Here is a 17,740-nt window from a genome sequence, read left to right on the forward strand (position 1 = left end):
CACACACACACACACACACACACACACACACACACACACTTACTGGCTGCCCGAGTTTTCCAATATTTTAGGAGTGAGAAAACTGGCATTGCCATAAATCCCTGGTGAAAATGAGAAGCTTTATGTGTGTGTGTGTGTGTGTGTGTGTGTGTGTGTGTGTGTGCTTTGCTCGCGTGTGTGTGGTTTGCATGTGTGTGTGTATTTATGTGCGCTTGTTCTTAGGACTGATTTTTCTTGATGCCTGCAGAAGAGGTAAAGATGAGCAAGCTGATGGAATACAAAAACATCTTCCATTGGGACCATCATCTTTCTTTCCTTTGACTCTCTCTCTCTCCCTTTTTCCTCCATCACTTTCCTCCCTCCCTCTCTCTCTTCCCCTCTCTATCTCTTTCTCTCTCTGTGTTTGGTCTTCTCCCTGCTGAGTCAAAGAGGCATCATCGTCCTGAATCATATTTTCCATCTGTAGACTCCACTTGTGGAATAATGAATCTCACAGATGTGTGCACACATGCAAGCGCCTGTGCCCATACAAACACACTCAAACAAAAAACACATAATTCCAACAAATTCTCTGTTTTCACATACCTAGAAACATCCCAACGAAGAACAAATAGGGACAGACATCATGTTTCTTCCTGGAATTGGTTCAACGGCGGAGACAGTGAAAGCAGGTGTTGTCAGTGCTCTGAGAGGTAGAAAAAGCCCAGAAGTAATAAGATCTGAGGGGATACAAAAGGTAAAGACTTGGGTGATATGGCTTGGCAAAGTCCAGCCGGAAACTCTTGGACTGATATGCTGAGTGGAAGGCACATTCTGTTCTGGGATCTCTCTCGACTGTGACTCTGTCTGTCTTTCCCTGTTTAAAGAGAGAAAATCGTTTTAAAGAGGGCACTCTGCTCACTGTCTCAGAAAGGTGAAACTGACTGAAAGTTGCAGGGCTATCGTGGGCTGTAGACAGACCTGCAGAAGCAACGGTAGGAATCCACTAGTGAGATTGAGGCAGGGTTGAGAAACAGGGCACTTCATGCAATCAGACAGCTAAAGAAAGGCTGAGGTGGAGCTGCAGCAATTGCCCCATTTCTCAGACCAGAGCAGAGAACTCAAAAGGTCTTTGCATTATGCTCTAAGCCCTCGCTGTGAGCAGCAACCTTGCTGCTAGGCAGCCCAGACAATATCCAGCACCACTCTAAGCATATAGTGGTCAGAGAATTACACAGGCTTAAAGTAAAAGGTTTGACATGGGAAGGTGTATAGCGCCACAATAATGGAGGGTGGGGACAAAGGTGTCATAAGCAGTCAAGGGTAGACATGGATAACATAAGCGGGTCTAATGGACTGTCATTGATTTATTTATAGACACATTTCAGCATTCACATTAATAAATACTTCTATGGCAAGCAGCCAAATCATACAGGCATGGATTTGTTTCCTTAGCTGCATGATGAAGTTAAAAACAAACTGTTGTTTTCTTTTTTGACCAGCCACTGTGGGTCAGTAGAACAGGAGAGGAGCATTAATCCAGTTATCAGATCATCCCATTATTCTGCAGATTACTTCGCAGCACGCACGGATCTGGCGCCTCTGGGATTTGTAGTCTTGAATGGTGCCTTCCTGGTTTCCTCCTATATAGTCCACTACCCAGTACCCACATGAAAGCCTTCACAGATCTAAGCCTTGTGTTATTAGGCTCAGTGGTGCTGAAATGAAAGCCTGACCACAGTGTAATGCACCCTCTCCAGCAACCTGCATTTTGTTCTACACACACCCCAAACATGCGCAGGCCGCCGTTGGATGTGAAGAGGTGACGCAGCGCCTGACATTGTAGGTCAGAGTGGAACCTGCCCGCTCAGGGCTTTGCACAGCTCAATTAGCGTGACATACTTTCTCCTGTGATCGTCTGCCTTCCGCTGGGTTCCTGGACACAGCAGATTATGCCCACTAACTTCGGCAGCGCACTTCTCAGAAGGCACAACATTAATTAGACAAAGGGGGACGTTTTTCTTTACCTTTTTACCCGCGCACAGCCTGAAACAGGAAAGTAACCCAACTGTCAGTGGGATATGACTGTGGACGAGGACATGGCTGTGTTTATCCCTCAGAAGGAGATCGTGTATAACGGCCTTCTGCCTTACTCCCACCGGTTGGACCGGGAGGCCACGGAGCTGTTGGCGGAGATCAAAGCGAACCTGTCCAGAGCGGTCCTCCTCAGAGAGCTGTGGCCCGGGGTCGCGTTCTGGTCCAGGAAACTATTTTCGTAAGTGTTGGAGCAAGGTTGTCCTCAAGCTATAAGCTGACCCCATTATTAGTCACGTAGGATTCATAATAACGATCTATATTACACTTCATTTTGGCTGTAAGGTCATTTTTGTTGCTGTTGGATTGGATTGAAGGTGTGCATTTTATACCACAATGCAATCAGTAAGTTTCAACAAAATCACAACTTACAGTCTCACAAAGTCTCTTGAAGTTGCATGAATATCTTTCTGGCACAGTAACAACAAAACAAAAGCTTCATAAAAGTGCAATAATATTTGTTACAGAGCTGTTATATTGTATAGTATTTCCTTACAGGTGGCTAGACCTACTATAATAAAAGTTAACTTTAAAACCCAGATGTTAAATATTATATATTCAAGAGTCTCTTGCAAAAAAAAACAAAAGATCAGTGCCATAGGAGTATTTAAAGAGGCAAGCACCTGGTGTTACTGACCTTCCCCAAATTACTCTGTGTACCTCCACAGAGCATCAGGGCGTCATGTTCTGCTCTTTAACTAAAGACTGTGCTTATAATTCACTCTGTCTAATTAGCATCAACTCAGATTCAGTGAGGTTAGTCAAGGTTTCATGTTGAGAAAGTGGGCCACTGAAGCTGTGTATTTATTGTGTGTGAGGATATGGTTAGGGAGCAGGAAGTGATTAGCGGCTCACGCTAATGGTCACTTCTCTCTGCCCCACCCTCTCGCAGGTTTCTGAAGCTGTATGGCCGCAGGTTCAGCAAAGAGGACCATATTCTCTTCATCAAGCTGCTCTATGAGTTGGTCACGTTGCCGAACCTGGAGCCTCACATGATGCAGAGTTACGCCCGCCTCCTCATTCAGCTTCTCAAGTGGGTGTGACACAAACACACAGGCATACCCAAATGCTTAATAATGGATATCTGAGCTCAGAAATCTGGATGGAGCTTGGAGAACTGCAGCTCCTTTGTATTAATAAAAGAAACCAGTTGAGGTGGTTTGAGTATCTGATCCAGATTCCTCCCGGACAGCTCCCTATCGACCCCGGGGCAGACCCAGAACATGAAGGATTACATATCACATCTGGACTGGGAATCCCTTGGGGAGGTGTAGGAGGTGGCTGGGGAGAAACATGTCTGAGTAGCCTGCTGCTGGATGGATGGATGGTTTATACTCTTTAGTACATTACAGTAAAATAACTGTATAACTAATAAAACATGAGAGAAATAGTAAAAGTCTAGCAAGTAATAGCAATAACAACTCCTGACCTCAGAGAGCTGGTCTCCCCAGTATAGGCCTCTCTTGCCCTATGGTACCCTTTTGTATAATGAGATCAGGGAGCAGCCTGGTTGGTAAACATCACTGTGCTCCAAGTGGTATACTAATGCCAAGACACATGATGTGTTAAAGTGGATTTTTCAGTTACCTCTCTGCCATTTGGAATTCTGCCATTAAGGAGCTTTAAGCAACCTGCAGACCTGAGAAAGAAAAATAAAAGTAATTTAGAAAGCACTCAGAGAGCAGATACCTCCATGAAGGCTGCACAATCGTCTAAATTTGCTATTTGAATGATAGAAAATGTTGCATCTAGATCTGGATATCCGTCAAAATAAATATAGTGATTCACAAGAAAAAAGCAAAGATTTAAAAAGAACTCAATCTTGTAATTTTACCCTTTAAAGCAACCAGGGCTTCATTGCGATTTTCCTTTCATGCTGTATGTGTTATTTTCAAGAAAAAAGTATAAAAGGTTTTGATAGAGCTTCGGATTTAGAAGGACAAAATTACTAGAAGGAATTGCTGCCCAATTTTGTCAGCGCTGATGAAGTGAAAACTAAATGGCATTCTGATTGTGAGGCTACAACATTATATAAAAACATATGCCAAGCAGATGAAATATTCTGCAAACAAGTCATGCTTAGTTTGTGGGGACTGGACACTTGGACACACAAGTGGCACTAGTACAACATCAGTACAACATAAATACACTATTACAGGTAAAAGCTCTTCATTGAAAATCCTGCTTAAGTGAAAGTAGAGAAGTATTATCAGCAAAATGTACTTAAAGTACTCATTCAAAAGTAAAAGTAGTCAGAAAAGTGCAGACAAATTGCCCCCGTGAGTGATGCTTTCGTGTTGTATCTGGTTGAGGTGGATAATTTGAACTACCTTATATACCGTTCAGTAGTTTGATTAGGTAGTTCCAAACCTGGAGTTCAGATCCCCCCAAAGGGTCACAAAATAAGTCTGGGGGGTCATTAGATGATTAATGTGGTATGGGAAAGAAGAAAAAGCTGTTCTTCCACACATAGTCGTATTTGTTTTTTGCCCTTTTCTCTAATATTTGCTTTATTTTAGAAATATTGGATTATTTGACCTCTTAATGCCTCAAACCTTTATTTAAATTAAACCATCTTAGAAGTCAGAAGGGAAATACTTTTTAGGTGGAACAACTCATAGACATCTGAACGTGACATGTGGGCCTCAGTTGACATCTTTTACAAGTAAAAAAAGCTGCATAGGATCTCAAAATTGGACTGTACAGCAGTTCTTGAGTAAATGTACTAAGTTGCACCCCACACACACACGCAATAAAGCAGACACACACTCACAGTAAGTGAAAAGGACAGTGAAGTATGTTGGCGTAACAGTACATTTATTACTTTTTAAGCCCTGACCTATATCGTAGCTCCCTGTTTTTGTCTCTCAAATCAGATATGTCACTACTTCAGGATATTCTCCAAGACAGTCACATTCATCACTTCCCAATTGTCTCCAGTTGTTTCCGTGATTTTCACATCCATCACAGAACAACACCTTAATGTAGATGTCATTTGTCTGAGTGTTTTCCATTAGATGAAAAGAGAAAGATCTGGGCTAACCATATATTAAGTGCCAGATCTCACAGCTGAGAGATGAATTTGATACTCAACATCACGCATCGAGTCTCAATAGGCTCTTTTTCCCTTCCATCGCATTTCACAGTCATTTCCCCAATTGTCTCTTCTTCCCTTCATTTTTCAAATCTCCCCAATGAGAGTCTTTTCCGTAGCTCTTAGATGAATGAGGAGAAGAGCAATCTGAGGCTGTGGAAATTGTGCATATTCTTCACTCTCAACCTTTCTGTGGGGTTTATTCCTATAAAAATGTGATTTTATAAAGAACTAAGTAATAACGTACAAAGAAAGCAATGTGAAAGTTTCTCAGGAGGACTTTAAGGATTTAAAACCTGCCGTTTGAAAAAATGAGAATCATAGTAAAAGGAAACTTCACTGTCTGGTTTGCCTGCAGATAGCTAGTTGTGTCTACTTTCAGATGTTAAACCCTCTTCATTTCTCTCTGTGGAGCCCCATATATGGAGGTTGTACTGTGAGTATTTTATACCAGCTGAGTCTACAGCTGCACATTACTAATGTCTGCAGCTGTCAGTCCAGTTAAGCTTTATTGAACATAAAGAATCACAGAGTTGTGTTTGCAGACATGTCAGGTAGTTGGCAGTCATCATGTTGAGCATAGCCCTGCGAGGCAGTGACTCATTTTCCCATGATTACAGACTCTTTCAGACACCATTTAGTTTCTCACTTCAACGGTATTACCATCATTTTGTCTTGACAAGGGTTTTTTTTCTTCAAAGTTTTGAATATCAAAGAACCTGACTAATGTCCTGCAAAATCATTATAAATTGGCCCGGATAGTTGATAATTGACTTGTTTTTCAAACAGGAAGAAGGAACTGCTGTCAAGGGATGACCTACAGTTACCATGGCGACCACTCTATGCTCTGTATGAGAGGGTCATCTACTCCAAGACCGAGCACCTTGGACTCATCTGGTTCCCCAAGTACTAAGTTTTACCTTTTCATTGATCTGTTAAAGAAGTTAAAACACAGTATTGGCACTTTTTCGAGTGGCCTTTTATTGTGGCCAGCCTATGGCACACCTGTGCAATACTCATGCTGTAGGATCAGCATCTTGATTTGCCACACCTGTGAGGTGGATGGATTATTTCAGCAAAGAAGAAGTGCTCACTAACACAGATTTTGACAGATTTGTTAACAATATTTGAGAGAAATAGGCCTTTTGTGTACATAGATAAAGTCTTAGATCTTTGAGTTCAGCTCATGATGAATGTGGGCAAAAACAAAAGTGTTATTTATAATTTAGTTCAGTGTATGTATTACCTATCAATTTACCTGGTTTTATTACCCTGTTTTTTATATATATTACATTAGTATAGCCCTATTCCAAACCCTAAATGCAAAAGTTAATATCTTTTCGTAAATGTTCAGTGTTTAGTACTAAACCGAATTAATCGATTAGTCGATTAACAGGAAATAAACTTCGATAATCTTGAGCAAGGACCTTAACTCCCAGCTGTTCCAGTGGCGCTGCCAAGTAGCTAACAGATCAGACTGTGGTCATACTGTGGACGCATTAAGATGACGCTATCCTTATGCTGAGCTATGGAGAGAAACACACTCCCAATTGTCTCTAGCCGTTTCCAGGATTTTCACGTCAAAGAGAAAGACCGGGGCTAAACGTACATTTAGTGTCTAGGTCTCACAGCTGAGAGAAAACACGTGGATCTCACAAGATAGTAAAATTCCTTTATAAACACACACTCACACACCTCCTCTCTCTGCTTGTTTGCAGCTCAGTGGACCACATTTTGAAGGCTTTGATCAAAAGCTGCAGACTGTAAGTCTCATCCTCTGTGATCATGTAATTTGTTCACCGGATAATGTATTGCTTTGATCTTCAGTTGAGCTGTGTACTGTAGATCAGTGTGTGTATTTGTATCTCCAGTCTGTCGTTTGTCTGCATCCATTTGTGCTCATGTCTGTCCTTGCTGTGCGTGCGTGTGTGTCTGTGTGTTCTGTTGAGTTTTACAGGTATTTCCCCACACCGTCCACCCAGGAGATGCTGGATGAGTGGCGCCCCCTGCTGTGCGTGTTTGACGTAGTCATGCAGAAGGCCATCAGCAACATGGAGCTGTTCCTGCCCACCATCATGCCCCCGGAGGAACACAGCCAGGGCTTCCAGTAAGTGGGCCAACTTGAATGGCTCTGTTTAGAAACAGGATTATACGCCAAGTGCAGCTTTTCTCGGCCAGAGCTAACACAAAGGGTTTATAAAGTTTTAGTAAAAGCACCCTTTGTTTATTTTAAGAGCAATTTTTGCAAGTAAAATAGGTACATTAATACATTTTTGGTCCTGTGATGGAAACTAAACCTTTGTTAAATCCTAATACTTTCATTTGGTTGGATCTTGTGGCCATGCATTGCCTTAAGATTGCACGTCAGGTACAACCACATTTTAAGCCCAGGTGTTTTAATAAATAATGTTCTTCTTGCGTTAGCAGTGTTTTCCCTCTCCTTGTTTTGCAAATATTTTGCTTCCTTGGAAAACCTTTGCCCGCCCCCCCCCCCTCTCTCTCTCTCCGCACCCTTGATGGTTGTGTTCCAGCTACCAAGCCTCTTTGCAGTGTTCACTGAATTCTTCACTGTATTCACTCTTTCGCAAGCTATTTGTCTGGATTTAGTCTTGGATTCATCAGCAGTTTCCACAATAAATCATCTGTAATACTCTATTTTTCCGTTTCAGTTTTTCTCTCTCTCCTCCAGAATCTACGAGTGTGGGAGTGAATTCATATTTGGGGGAATTGGAGATAGATGAGGGGAATTCAACTTCAGGTGTGTGTCAGTGGGTGTCAATATTATTTTTTTGTGTGTGTGTTTGTGTGTTTTCAGGTTGTGGTTTGACGAATTGATGAATCTTTGGAAGTCGGTGCAAAATCAGCCAAGCTGGGAAGGGGTGAGACACGCATACACATACACCCACAACATTTAGGTATTTTTTGAGAATTTTTGAATTATTTGGCACCTAGTTTTACAAACCTTTCACTGGCTTGAAAGTTAAAGGCTTCATGCCACAGCAAAATGACACCAACTTAAAATTAATGAAAATACCACCGCTGAAATTTCCAGATCTGCAACATTGAGTTCAAGTTCAGTGCTTGTGCTCCGGCGCTCTCATCCTTTGTGTACATGAATAAATACAGACCATCCACAACCTAACAATTGAGGCCCACAACAACCCACATAATAGTAAAGTCTTACAACGCACATACCCAGTGCACTCATATGGAGCATTGCATACATACTATTTATAAGTAGTGATCAGTGCATGTGGAGCATCAGCAGCTTGACTGCGTGTGGAAGAAAAACTCTTACTGAATGCATGATTCCATGCATTCAGTGAGAGTTAATTTTTTGTTGTAATTATTGAGTAATTAATCAGGTTTCTTAAAAATGGATTGAGGATTTTGGTTTGACACACTTCTCTACATTTCCAGATGATGATTGTTGCAATGTTGAAAAGTACTGGTGGTGGTTTCCACTCAGCATGCAGATAAGATTTTCCATTTGTGCCTCCACTTTGCTTTCATCCAGTCTCCTGGCCCACAGTATCCTAGCTGTGCACTCTTCCTCTCTTCATGAACATCTCTTTTTTTTCTAAGTGGCTATATTTATAATTCTTGGAATGACAACTTTTACTTCTGGGAATGTTCTTTGTATTTGCAGTGATTTTTTCTCTGATCTTTTCTCTTCAGCACCTAGTGAACCTGTTCGCCCGCCTCGCCAACGATAACATCGGCTACGTGGACTGGACCCCTTATATTCCCACAGTGAGTCATTAGCAGAATTATGTGGCTATACAAGTGCATCTGTTAATGTCTTTTATTGGGGACGAACTGGCTATATGATTAAGGTGAAACTCTAAATTATATGTTTGTAGATCTTCACCAGGATCCTGCGCAGTCTAAACCTTCCAGTTGGGGTCAGTCAGATGGTGGCACCACGGTATCTGACCAACTCCTATGATATTGGGCACTTGGTGTTGTGGATCACAGCGCTTCTGGTAGACTCTGCAGACTTTTCCTCATAAAACTACATTAAAGACATGTAGCTTTTTTATTGCAGCTGCTTAATAACCTAGCTGATTTACATTCCTGAAGGGTGGACCAGGAAACCCTGCACAGAAGGAGCTGACCTGTCTCTTCAACAGCATTGCCTCCTTCTACCATCCCTCTAATCATGGTCGCTGGCAGGTAAGTCTCACACACATGCACACACACACACTGAGCGAGTTGTGAACACATTTTCAGCTGCTTCCTTTCACGCTCCTTTGATTTATAACCTGTCATTCAGGACTTGGCTGGCTCTCTTCACACTAACAACGCAATAATGAAATGCACAACTGCCGGAGAAAAGAACGATATCACAGATCTGTTTCCTGCAGACTGTGTGAATGTGTCTCTGGATGATAACGCTAATGTTGACTGTGTATGTGTGCCTGCAGTCTCGACTGATGCGGCTGCTTCAGCGTCTCCCGGCAAGTGTTGTGCGCCGTGTGCACCGGGAACGTCACGCTGCCCCCAGCTGGATCACGCTGGTTCCTGAGTGTCAAAGGTTGACCGATGCAGACTTGCAGGACTTCACCCGCAGCCTCATCGGGGCCGCCCTGCTGGCCATGTTCAGGTACTGAACTTTGGTAGTTGTTAGCCATAACAATAACTGCAACCTTTCTGTATGCAGTCTTACATAGTTATACCTGTGTTTTAACATTATAGATCTAGAGAAATTTGAACACCCAGGAAACGTCTTACTATAACAAGTACAATAACATGCATACATTCGCACATATAAATACATCTACATATACACTATACATATATTAGACACACACACACACTCACACTATACATAAAGTCAATTATCTGTAGACTTATATGTGCATAAGATAAGATAAGTAGTGAAACAGTCTTGACATGACAAGCTCGGTATGAACAGTTGGATCACTACAAATACAACACAGTAACTCAATTTTATTTAGTGAGTGACTTATTTATAGAGCACCTTTAAAGCTAGATGTACAAATTGGTTCAGAAAATAAAACTCAATTGGACATCAAAGCAAGAGCATATAATAAATGAAGCAACAAATGTTAGTAGAACATTGTGGAAAATCATAAATGAAAAAGTAAAATTACAGTAATAGAATCAAAGAAACTTTACTGTAAAAATTTGTTGCAATATGACATTTAAAAACAAAGACAGTGTGTGGGAAGGTTGATAGAAACTATTTCTATTCAAGCAGAAATAGAAGACATTGTGGGAGTAGGTGTTCGTATTCTGTTGCACAGTCAGAGCCAATCGGTTGTCTTTTTAACCCACATTTAATTATCAAAATGTCTCCAGACCTCCATCCTTTGAGCCAGAACTTTGGTTCACAAATAGATTCTGATTGCATATTCTGTTTTCCACCTCCCAGTTATAGGTTTTATCTCAACAATAATGTCCTTTTCCCACCAAATCACAGCTTCCAAAACCCTCCATGAAATCTGGCGATTGGCACGGCTATGTTTGACTGAAAAGTGAACATTTTGGAGACATCCAGGTTACTATAACCATTATTTTGACAGCATTTAAAAATGTCTATCTTGGTTTTTAATTAGGAGGTGCTTCATATTACAGACTTGAGTATTTTTATTTTTAACGTCTAAATAACCTTCACTTTTCAGCCAAATTTAGCCCAGTGTTTAGCAGTTTTGACCTACAAGTCATCATATGATCACTGGGTTGTCGCCATGTAAACGTACCATTTGGATCAGTGCCATTTAGTTATCTAACAAGTCCAAACCCTGCTGTTTCTCACTAGCGAGTGGAATTACCAGCCTTCAGACAAAGAGGCCTAATCTTGACAAAGACAGGTCATCTGTGATTATCTGCATGTGTGTTGTTGTTGACGCTGTACTGTACATTGTTGTGTTTTCATCTGCCCTCTTCTGGTGATGTGCAGTAAAACCGGCTCTACAGATGCAGCCTATGCTCTTCAAAATCTGGCACTCCTCACACCAGAACTCGCCATCCCACCTGTACTTGAGAAGTAAGTATTTGTGTGAGATATCTGCCACAAACCATGCCACTGACCATTAAATCCATGCTGAATAAGCTATTAGCAGTTAATGTTTGCATTGTACCCATGGATGTACAGCTATCCACAACTATCACTTGAATACTTTGATACTGAAGACAACTTAAAGCTAGGGTAGGCAGTGTTAGAGAAACTAGTAAGAGACAGCGATTTTGAAATAATAAAACCGAAAAAAAATCCCACCCCTCCCTTCAGGCCTCATCTTTGCCTCACTCCTCTCCCTCTGCGCCCCCTGTCATCATATTTTGTTATTTACCTCCCTGTATAACAGGACCTATGCAGCGATGGAGACACTGACAGAGCCCCACACCCTCACCGCCACTCTCAGCTGCATGATTGGCATGGCTCGCAGCCTGGTTTCCCCTAACAACCATTACCCAGAGGGCCGTGCACATGTGCTCCCACTGCTCATGGGCTCTTTGCCCGGGGTGGACCCCAACGACTTCAGCAAGTGCATGGTGAGTAATGGATGTGTTGATTAGTAATGAAGAAGAATTGTTAGACAAGTAGACAATACAGCTCCTGCTGATTAAATTCCCTTCTAGCGTACTCTGTCTATCGTTTAATAATTCCTGAAAGTGGAATGAATATCTCAGTTTGAAGAAATCTAAATTACTGAGACTCACTCCTCAGTTTCTGCTAAGATTGGAAAATGGATTGATTTTCTTTCTTGGTGAGCTCATTGTCTCCAGACTACATTAATCTATCACACCAGAATAAATTAATACATTTGAAAAAATTATTCCCCCGACACCTGGTAGGTTATTTAACTTAGACCTTGATCACATCAGATGATGTAAATTGATCTGTTTCCCGCTGTGTCGCTCTGTCCAGATAACGTTCCAGTTCATCACTACCTTCACCACTCTGGTGCCTTTAGTGGATTGTTCGTCTGCTCCTTCTCGACACAGTAACCTCACAGAGGTACACACAAATACACACACACACCACAAATTAACAATTTAGTCATGAAAGATTAAAGATTAAATAAACTAACAAGTACTCTGCATTAATCATAAACTTTTTTCTTAAAGGAATAGTTTGACATTTTTGGTGCATTAGATCAAAACATTAATGCCACCCTCAGGTATGTACGGTAAATATGCAGCTGGTTAGCTTAGCTCAACAATTGGACACAGGGAGAATCAGCTATCCTGGCTCTGTCCAAAGCTAACACTGTAGCTTGTTTGTTTTATCCATACAAAAACTAATATAGATCTAAGTGTGCATATGTGTAAAACAATTTGAGGTTTTATGGGGGGATTTACTAGAGTTTTGTCGTAATTGAGGTTGCCAGTGCCAGGCTAGCTGTTTTCATCTGCTTCCAGGCTTTATGCTAAGCTAAGCTAGCTGTCTCCTGGCTCCTGCTTCATATTTAGTGTACAAACATAAGAGTGGTATTGGTCTTCTCACCTAGCTCTCTACAACACAGCGAATGAGCATATTTCCCAAAATGTTTAATTATTCCTTTACATATTTTTATCAACTATTTGGAATAAAACCAGCTCACATACAGTTTCATAAACTAAACAGACACTCACATTATACAAATACACTAAACAATCATTTCTTTTTCTCCCTATCAGATTGAGAAAGATCTTTGTTTTGCTTCAGCTGAATTTGAAGACTTTGTTCTCCAGTTTCTGGACAGGTAGAGAAAAATTGACAAGTCAGACTGTCACTTTGTTAAACCTCATTGTCAACGTTTGTGTATGAATGAATCTCTTTATGTTTGAAATTCACCGGTCTGCATCGCTGGCTCTGCTGGCCATGCAAAACAGCCTGTTTGGTTTATTTTACCATAACGCTGTCGACATTTTAATTCCTGAAGTGTAAAAGTGTGTGCTGGTTTATGTGTGCTTGTGCAGGTGTTTTGCTCTGATAGACAGCAGCACCCTGGAACAGACGAGAGACGAGATGGAGACAGATACCCAGACTCATCTGGAGAGCCTGGTGGAGCTGGGCCTGTCCTCTACTGTTAGCACCATCCTGACACAATGCTCCACAGAAATATACAAGGTAATACACACACGCACACACACTCAAAGGCACATCCTTGATTAAAAGGTAACGTCACACTCCTTCAAGTTCATTAACTTCCCAAACTAACTTCATTGTACTCTGACCCTAACTGAGCACTTCTAATACAAATCGCTAACCATTAAAAGCCCTGCTTTTCTTAATCAGCTCCCTACTATGAGCACCACATGAATACAGATAGTTCTGCCAAAGTTGGTCAGTTTTGGTTATTTCACTTGAGAGATTTCTGTATTTGGGTTTTTGTTGAAAAAAAAAATTATGCTACTTGCACAGTGCACCACACAGGATTTAGCTACATTTAAATGAAAACACTGATTAAAACTAGAAAACAAATAGATATATGCTATTAATGATTTATGATGCAGTTTAAGGTTAGTTTACATCAGTATAATTGGTAAATGTTGATTTTACAGGCTGTTAATTACTTAGGTATAATATGTAACATTTCTGCATTAAAATGTCTAAAAACGACTAGACCTATGTTATAAATTTTGTTGAGTTGTGTACTTTATCCAAAATGTTTCCAACAATGTTCAAACCCATATTCAAGCTAACGATGCCTTTCGTTCATGTCATGAACATGACTAAACGTAACATAAATAAAACTTTAATCCATTACCTCGTCCGTTAACATGATTTGTAGATTTTTATGAGTTAATTCCCATGATGCCACGCTACTTCACAATGTCATCAACTTGTAGCAGAAAGTACATACTGTGTGTTTAAAGTTGTTCTCTAGCAATTTGGTATTTGCACTTCCATAAATTTTGGAAACTCACAACAGACAGATTCCTACTAAATTCCTAGTAACCACCTACTTCTTTCAAACCCCAGAGCTCCAGTTTGTAATGCAGGCTTTAGCTGCCCATGTTTTACAGTACTTTACTTCATTTTTTTAATTTTATGCTTTATACTTTTTATTACTCATTAACATTTACTTGACACTTTTTTACATTCAATTAAATGATACCCATTGTTATGAAATTCTTTGAGCAGGTCATTTTATCACAAAAATTCAGGATGTCCTACAAAGCATTTTTCATTGAAACCTGGCCAAGGGCAACAGCATACATACAATGAATGCGGACACAATGTAGTACCAAACCACATCCCACAATTTCCTCCTGGTCCAAAATATTATCCCTTTGCTATCCCATACTGTCTACGGTCCATACAAAGTTATACTTAACTAACAAGAGAGCCAGTCTGTCTGTCTGTCTGTAATAAAACAAAATTAGGATAATCTTGACCTTGGGTCTAAGAGATGGATCATAGAAAACATCCTTATCAAAACAGTTGTGTCAGTCGACCAAGCAGGCAGAGAGGAGAGACAGAGGCAGACCTCCTGTTTAGGAGAGTCACCTGTCATATTTGGCTTACTTTAGTTCAGCAATTGACCCTAAAATTTCACCCTTCACACCCCTAATGATATGATGCAGTGCTAATCTACACAGTAGTATTTAAATTTGACTCCACATTGACAATCTACAATATTAACATCACATGTATTTATGAGTGATATAAACTGAACAATATAATATTCTATAACAATATAACATTTTTGAAGTAGGACTTTTTGTCACATTTAGCTCATACACTGGCACAGCAAACAGAGGTTTCGGGCCCAGATGCAGACACATGAACGGAGCAGGTAATATGAGTGGTGTTTACTTCAATAAATGGTGAACTTACAGAGCAGGTGAAGAAGTCCAAAACAAAGCACAGTATATCCAGAATGAACAGTGAAAATCCATGAATCCAAAAGACACGAGGGAAACACTAGGAAGAACAGCGGTGAGAACACGAGACATGAGTAGAAACACAGGTCGCAACAATGAACTCGCACTGAGTGAGTGGAGCAGCCCAACTAAATACATCAGGAGGGATGAACATAATGATACACAGGTGATTCACATTAGACAATCATTGAGCACACAGACAGGAAGCAAAACTCTGACACTTTTACTTGTAATGGAGTACTGTTAGACTATGGTATTTCTACTTTTATGTAAGCAAAGGATCTGAGTACTTATTCCACCCCTGGAGTGACCCTTATAATAATGACCAGGCCATAATAAAGTAAATATGGGAATCATACAGTAACGTCAAAGAAAAAAGTAATAACCAGGTGAATTAGGTGTCATGGAAAGTTATAATTACATGGTAATAACACAACATAATGTACACCAACCCAAATAAAACAGATGTAATGGGAAGTGGTAGGTTTTTACAACAGACATTTTGGCATATCACAGTAGGAAAAGCACTATAATATAATAAAATTACTGATTTACATTTAGCTGTTTCTGTTTCAGGGTCCTGGTATAGTTTATGCTGGCTCACTGTTGTACACTTGTGGCTTACTGGGACATGCAAACAGAACGGCAGAGCAGCCATAATTAATATTATTAGTTACACCTGTGCTTTTACTGCAATGAAAAGTCAAAATGTCTGCTGTGAAAAAGGCCTGTTGGAATGACTGATTAGTACGTGGTGATTTCACTGTAACATTAAAACAGGCAAACTTGATTTGAATTAATAGTTGTTGATGGGTTATAAAAGGTGTATGGCCTAAATACTGACAAAGCAAAGACAGGAAAGCTGCTTATTGTGCACAACAGACTGGATAAACCAAAGGTGATCTTGGACATGTGGAGCAATGATTGTATTATAAAGACATAACTACTGTTACTGTTTCCATAACATTTAACAGCCACAATTCCCACGATATAGCTGAGCATTTCCAATATAAATAACGCTAATATCTTCTATCACTTCTACAATATCTTCACATCTAACTTTATAGGACTCCTGATGCGTGGTAGCAGCTGTTTCTGTGGAACTGTTGCATTTCACCAAAAATGTTTGTATACAGGTGTACAACAGGGTTAAATTATCAGTTATGATCAGCTGAGAAACACAAAACATGTATATTTATCTATAAGTTAAACTCTTGTACTATATGTGTAAATTTGAATTTGAGTACATACACATTAAGTGGTACATATACTTAATCTGATCTTTCCAAATGTTGCCTTTGTGTTAGGTGGCGTTGCAGAAGGTGTTTAACTTTGCCACCTCCAACGTCTTTGAGACGTGTGTGTCAGGCAGGATGGTGGCTGACATGTGCAGAGCTGCAGCAAAGGTATGTGTGTTTGTGTGTGTGTTCATCAGATGGTGCTCTGCCTCGCATATGCAACGTACGAATTTTACTAAGTAGATCTCACAGTTGAGAAACACAAAGATTTGTGGCCTTTCATGTTTCATACATTGGTTTGGATATAGTTGCAGCAAAATACAACCTTATAAGTTTGTGTATGATAAAAAGTCATTTTGTCCCACTTACATACTGTGTAAGTGTGTCATACTGTGGTTACGTCCCCATTTACTGTTATTTTCTTCATTTTCAGTTTTTTACTTTGCTTATTTTTTTTTAGAAATCAGTACTTACTGGTGTCATTTTCTGCATGTCTGTGTTTCTGCTTGGGCATCTAAATGTGTGTGTGTGTGTGTGTGTGTGTGTGTCTGTTTGCAGTGTCATCCCGCTGAGTCTCTCCGTCTCTTCGTCCCTCACTGCTGCAGCGTCATTTTCCACATTACTGACAGTCAGTGCCACACTGTGTGTGTATAGAACAGTCTAGTGTGTGTGTGTGTGTGTGTGTGTGTGTGTGTAGAGTGGATACAAATGGAATGTGTTTGCATGAAGGCTGTACAAGGCCTCCACTCTGTGAGGCTATACAGTACTTAGGGACAGATGTGTTTTGAGCTAAATGCTAAGTTGTGCTTGCAAGCATGCTCACAATTACAATGCTAACATGTTGATGTCTGTAGTGTAATGTTTATCGTGTTTAGCATCGTCATTTTGCCTATTAGCATGCTAACGTTTGCTAATTAGCACTTAACACAAAGTAGCCTACAGTTGAGGCTGATAGGAATGGGATTTTGCACGTATTTAGTTATAAACAACAAATCTGATTTTAGACATGGTGGTGCCTCTAAATGAAAAGTCATTATCAAAGTTATTACAATTAATCCTCTGGGGACCATAGATGACTTTACAGAATGTCACTGCAGTCCACCCCGTAGATTTTTAGATATTTCACTCTGGACCAAAGCAGTAACTGACCGGACCAGACTGACATTGCTGGCCATAGAGCCCCAACTCTAGACTGAAATGACCCTAAAATTCTGCAAAATGAGCTCAGTCTGTCAGGGGAGCAATACAGTACATTATTCAGCTTCTTTGTGTGTGTGTGTGTGTGTGTGTGTGTGTGTGTGTAGATGAGGAACTGCAGAGTGAAGACGAGCTGGATAAGGAGCTGCTGTGGAATCTCCAGCTGCTCTCCGAGGTGAGACGAGGATCTATCACATCCCAAGGGCTTCAACACTCTAAAAAATAATGATCCTACTCAATTGTTTAATCTAGTTGGGGTTTTAAAGTGTTAATCTCAAAATTATTGAAAAGTCTGCAA

General features: G+C 40.5%; 1 protein-coding gene across 1 annotated transcript in view; it reads left to right on the plus strand.

The window, feature by feature from the left end:
• The first annotated feature begins 1,752 nt into the window (after positions 1-1,752).
• Positions 1,753-17,740, plus strand: part of LOC123982531 (proteasome activator complex subunit 4B-like) — a 41,206-nt gene continuing 25,218 nt past the window's right edge. The window contains exons 1-18 of the mRNA XM_046068110.1: positions 1,753-2,254; positions 2,966-3,106; positions 5,957-6,073; positions 6,886-6,930; positions 7,125-7,274; positions 7,983-8,046; positions 8,846-8,920; positions 9,031-9,153; positions 9,251-9,343; positions 9,595-9,773; positions 11,094-11,180; positions 11,500-11,686; positions 12,063-12,152; positions 12,815-12,879; positions 13,097-13,247; positions 16,315-16,413; positions 16,804-16,873; positions 17,550-17,617. Of these exons, the coding sequence (XP_045924066.1) occupies positions 2,061-2,254; positions 2,966-3,106; positions 5,957-6,073; positions 6,886-6,930; positions 7,125-7,274; positions 7,983-8,046; positions 8,846-8,920; positions 9,031-9,153; positions 9,251-9,343; positions 9,595-9,773; positions 11,094-11,180; positions 11,500-11,686; positions 12,063-12,152; positions 12,815-12,879; positions 13,097-13,247; positions 16,315-16,413; positions 16,804-16,873; positions 17,550-17,617 (1,998 nt within the window). The 5' untranslated portion in view covers positions 1,753-2,060. The remainder of the gene's footprint in view (positions 2,255-2,965; positions 3,107-5,956; positions 6,074-6,885; positions 6,931-7,124; positions 7,275-7,982; positions 8,047-8,845; positions 8,921-9,030; positions 9,154-9,250; positions 9,344-9,594; positions 9,774-11,093; positions 11,181-11,499; positions 11,687-12,062; positions 12,153-12,814; positions 12,880-13,096; positions 13,248-16,314; positions 16,414-16,803; positions 16,874-17,549; positions 17,618-17,740) is intronic.

Source organism: Micropterus dolomieu, linkage group LG14, assembly GCF_021292245.1.
Source record: "Micropterus dolomieu isolate WLL.071019.BEF.003 ecotype Adirondacks linkage group LG14, ASM2129224v1, whole genome shotgun sequence".
Lineage (NCBI taxonomy): Eukaryota > Metazoa > Chordata > Actinopteri > Centrarchiformes > Centrarchidae > Micropterus > Micropterus dolomieu.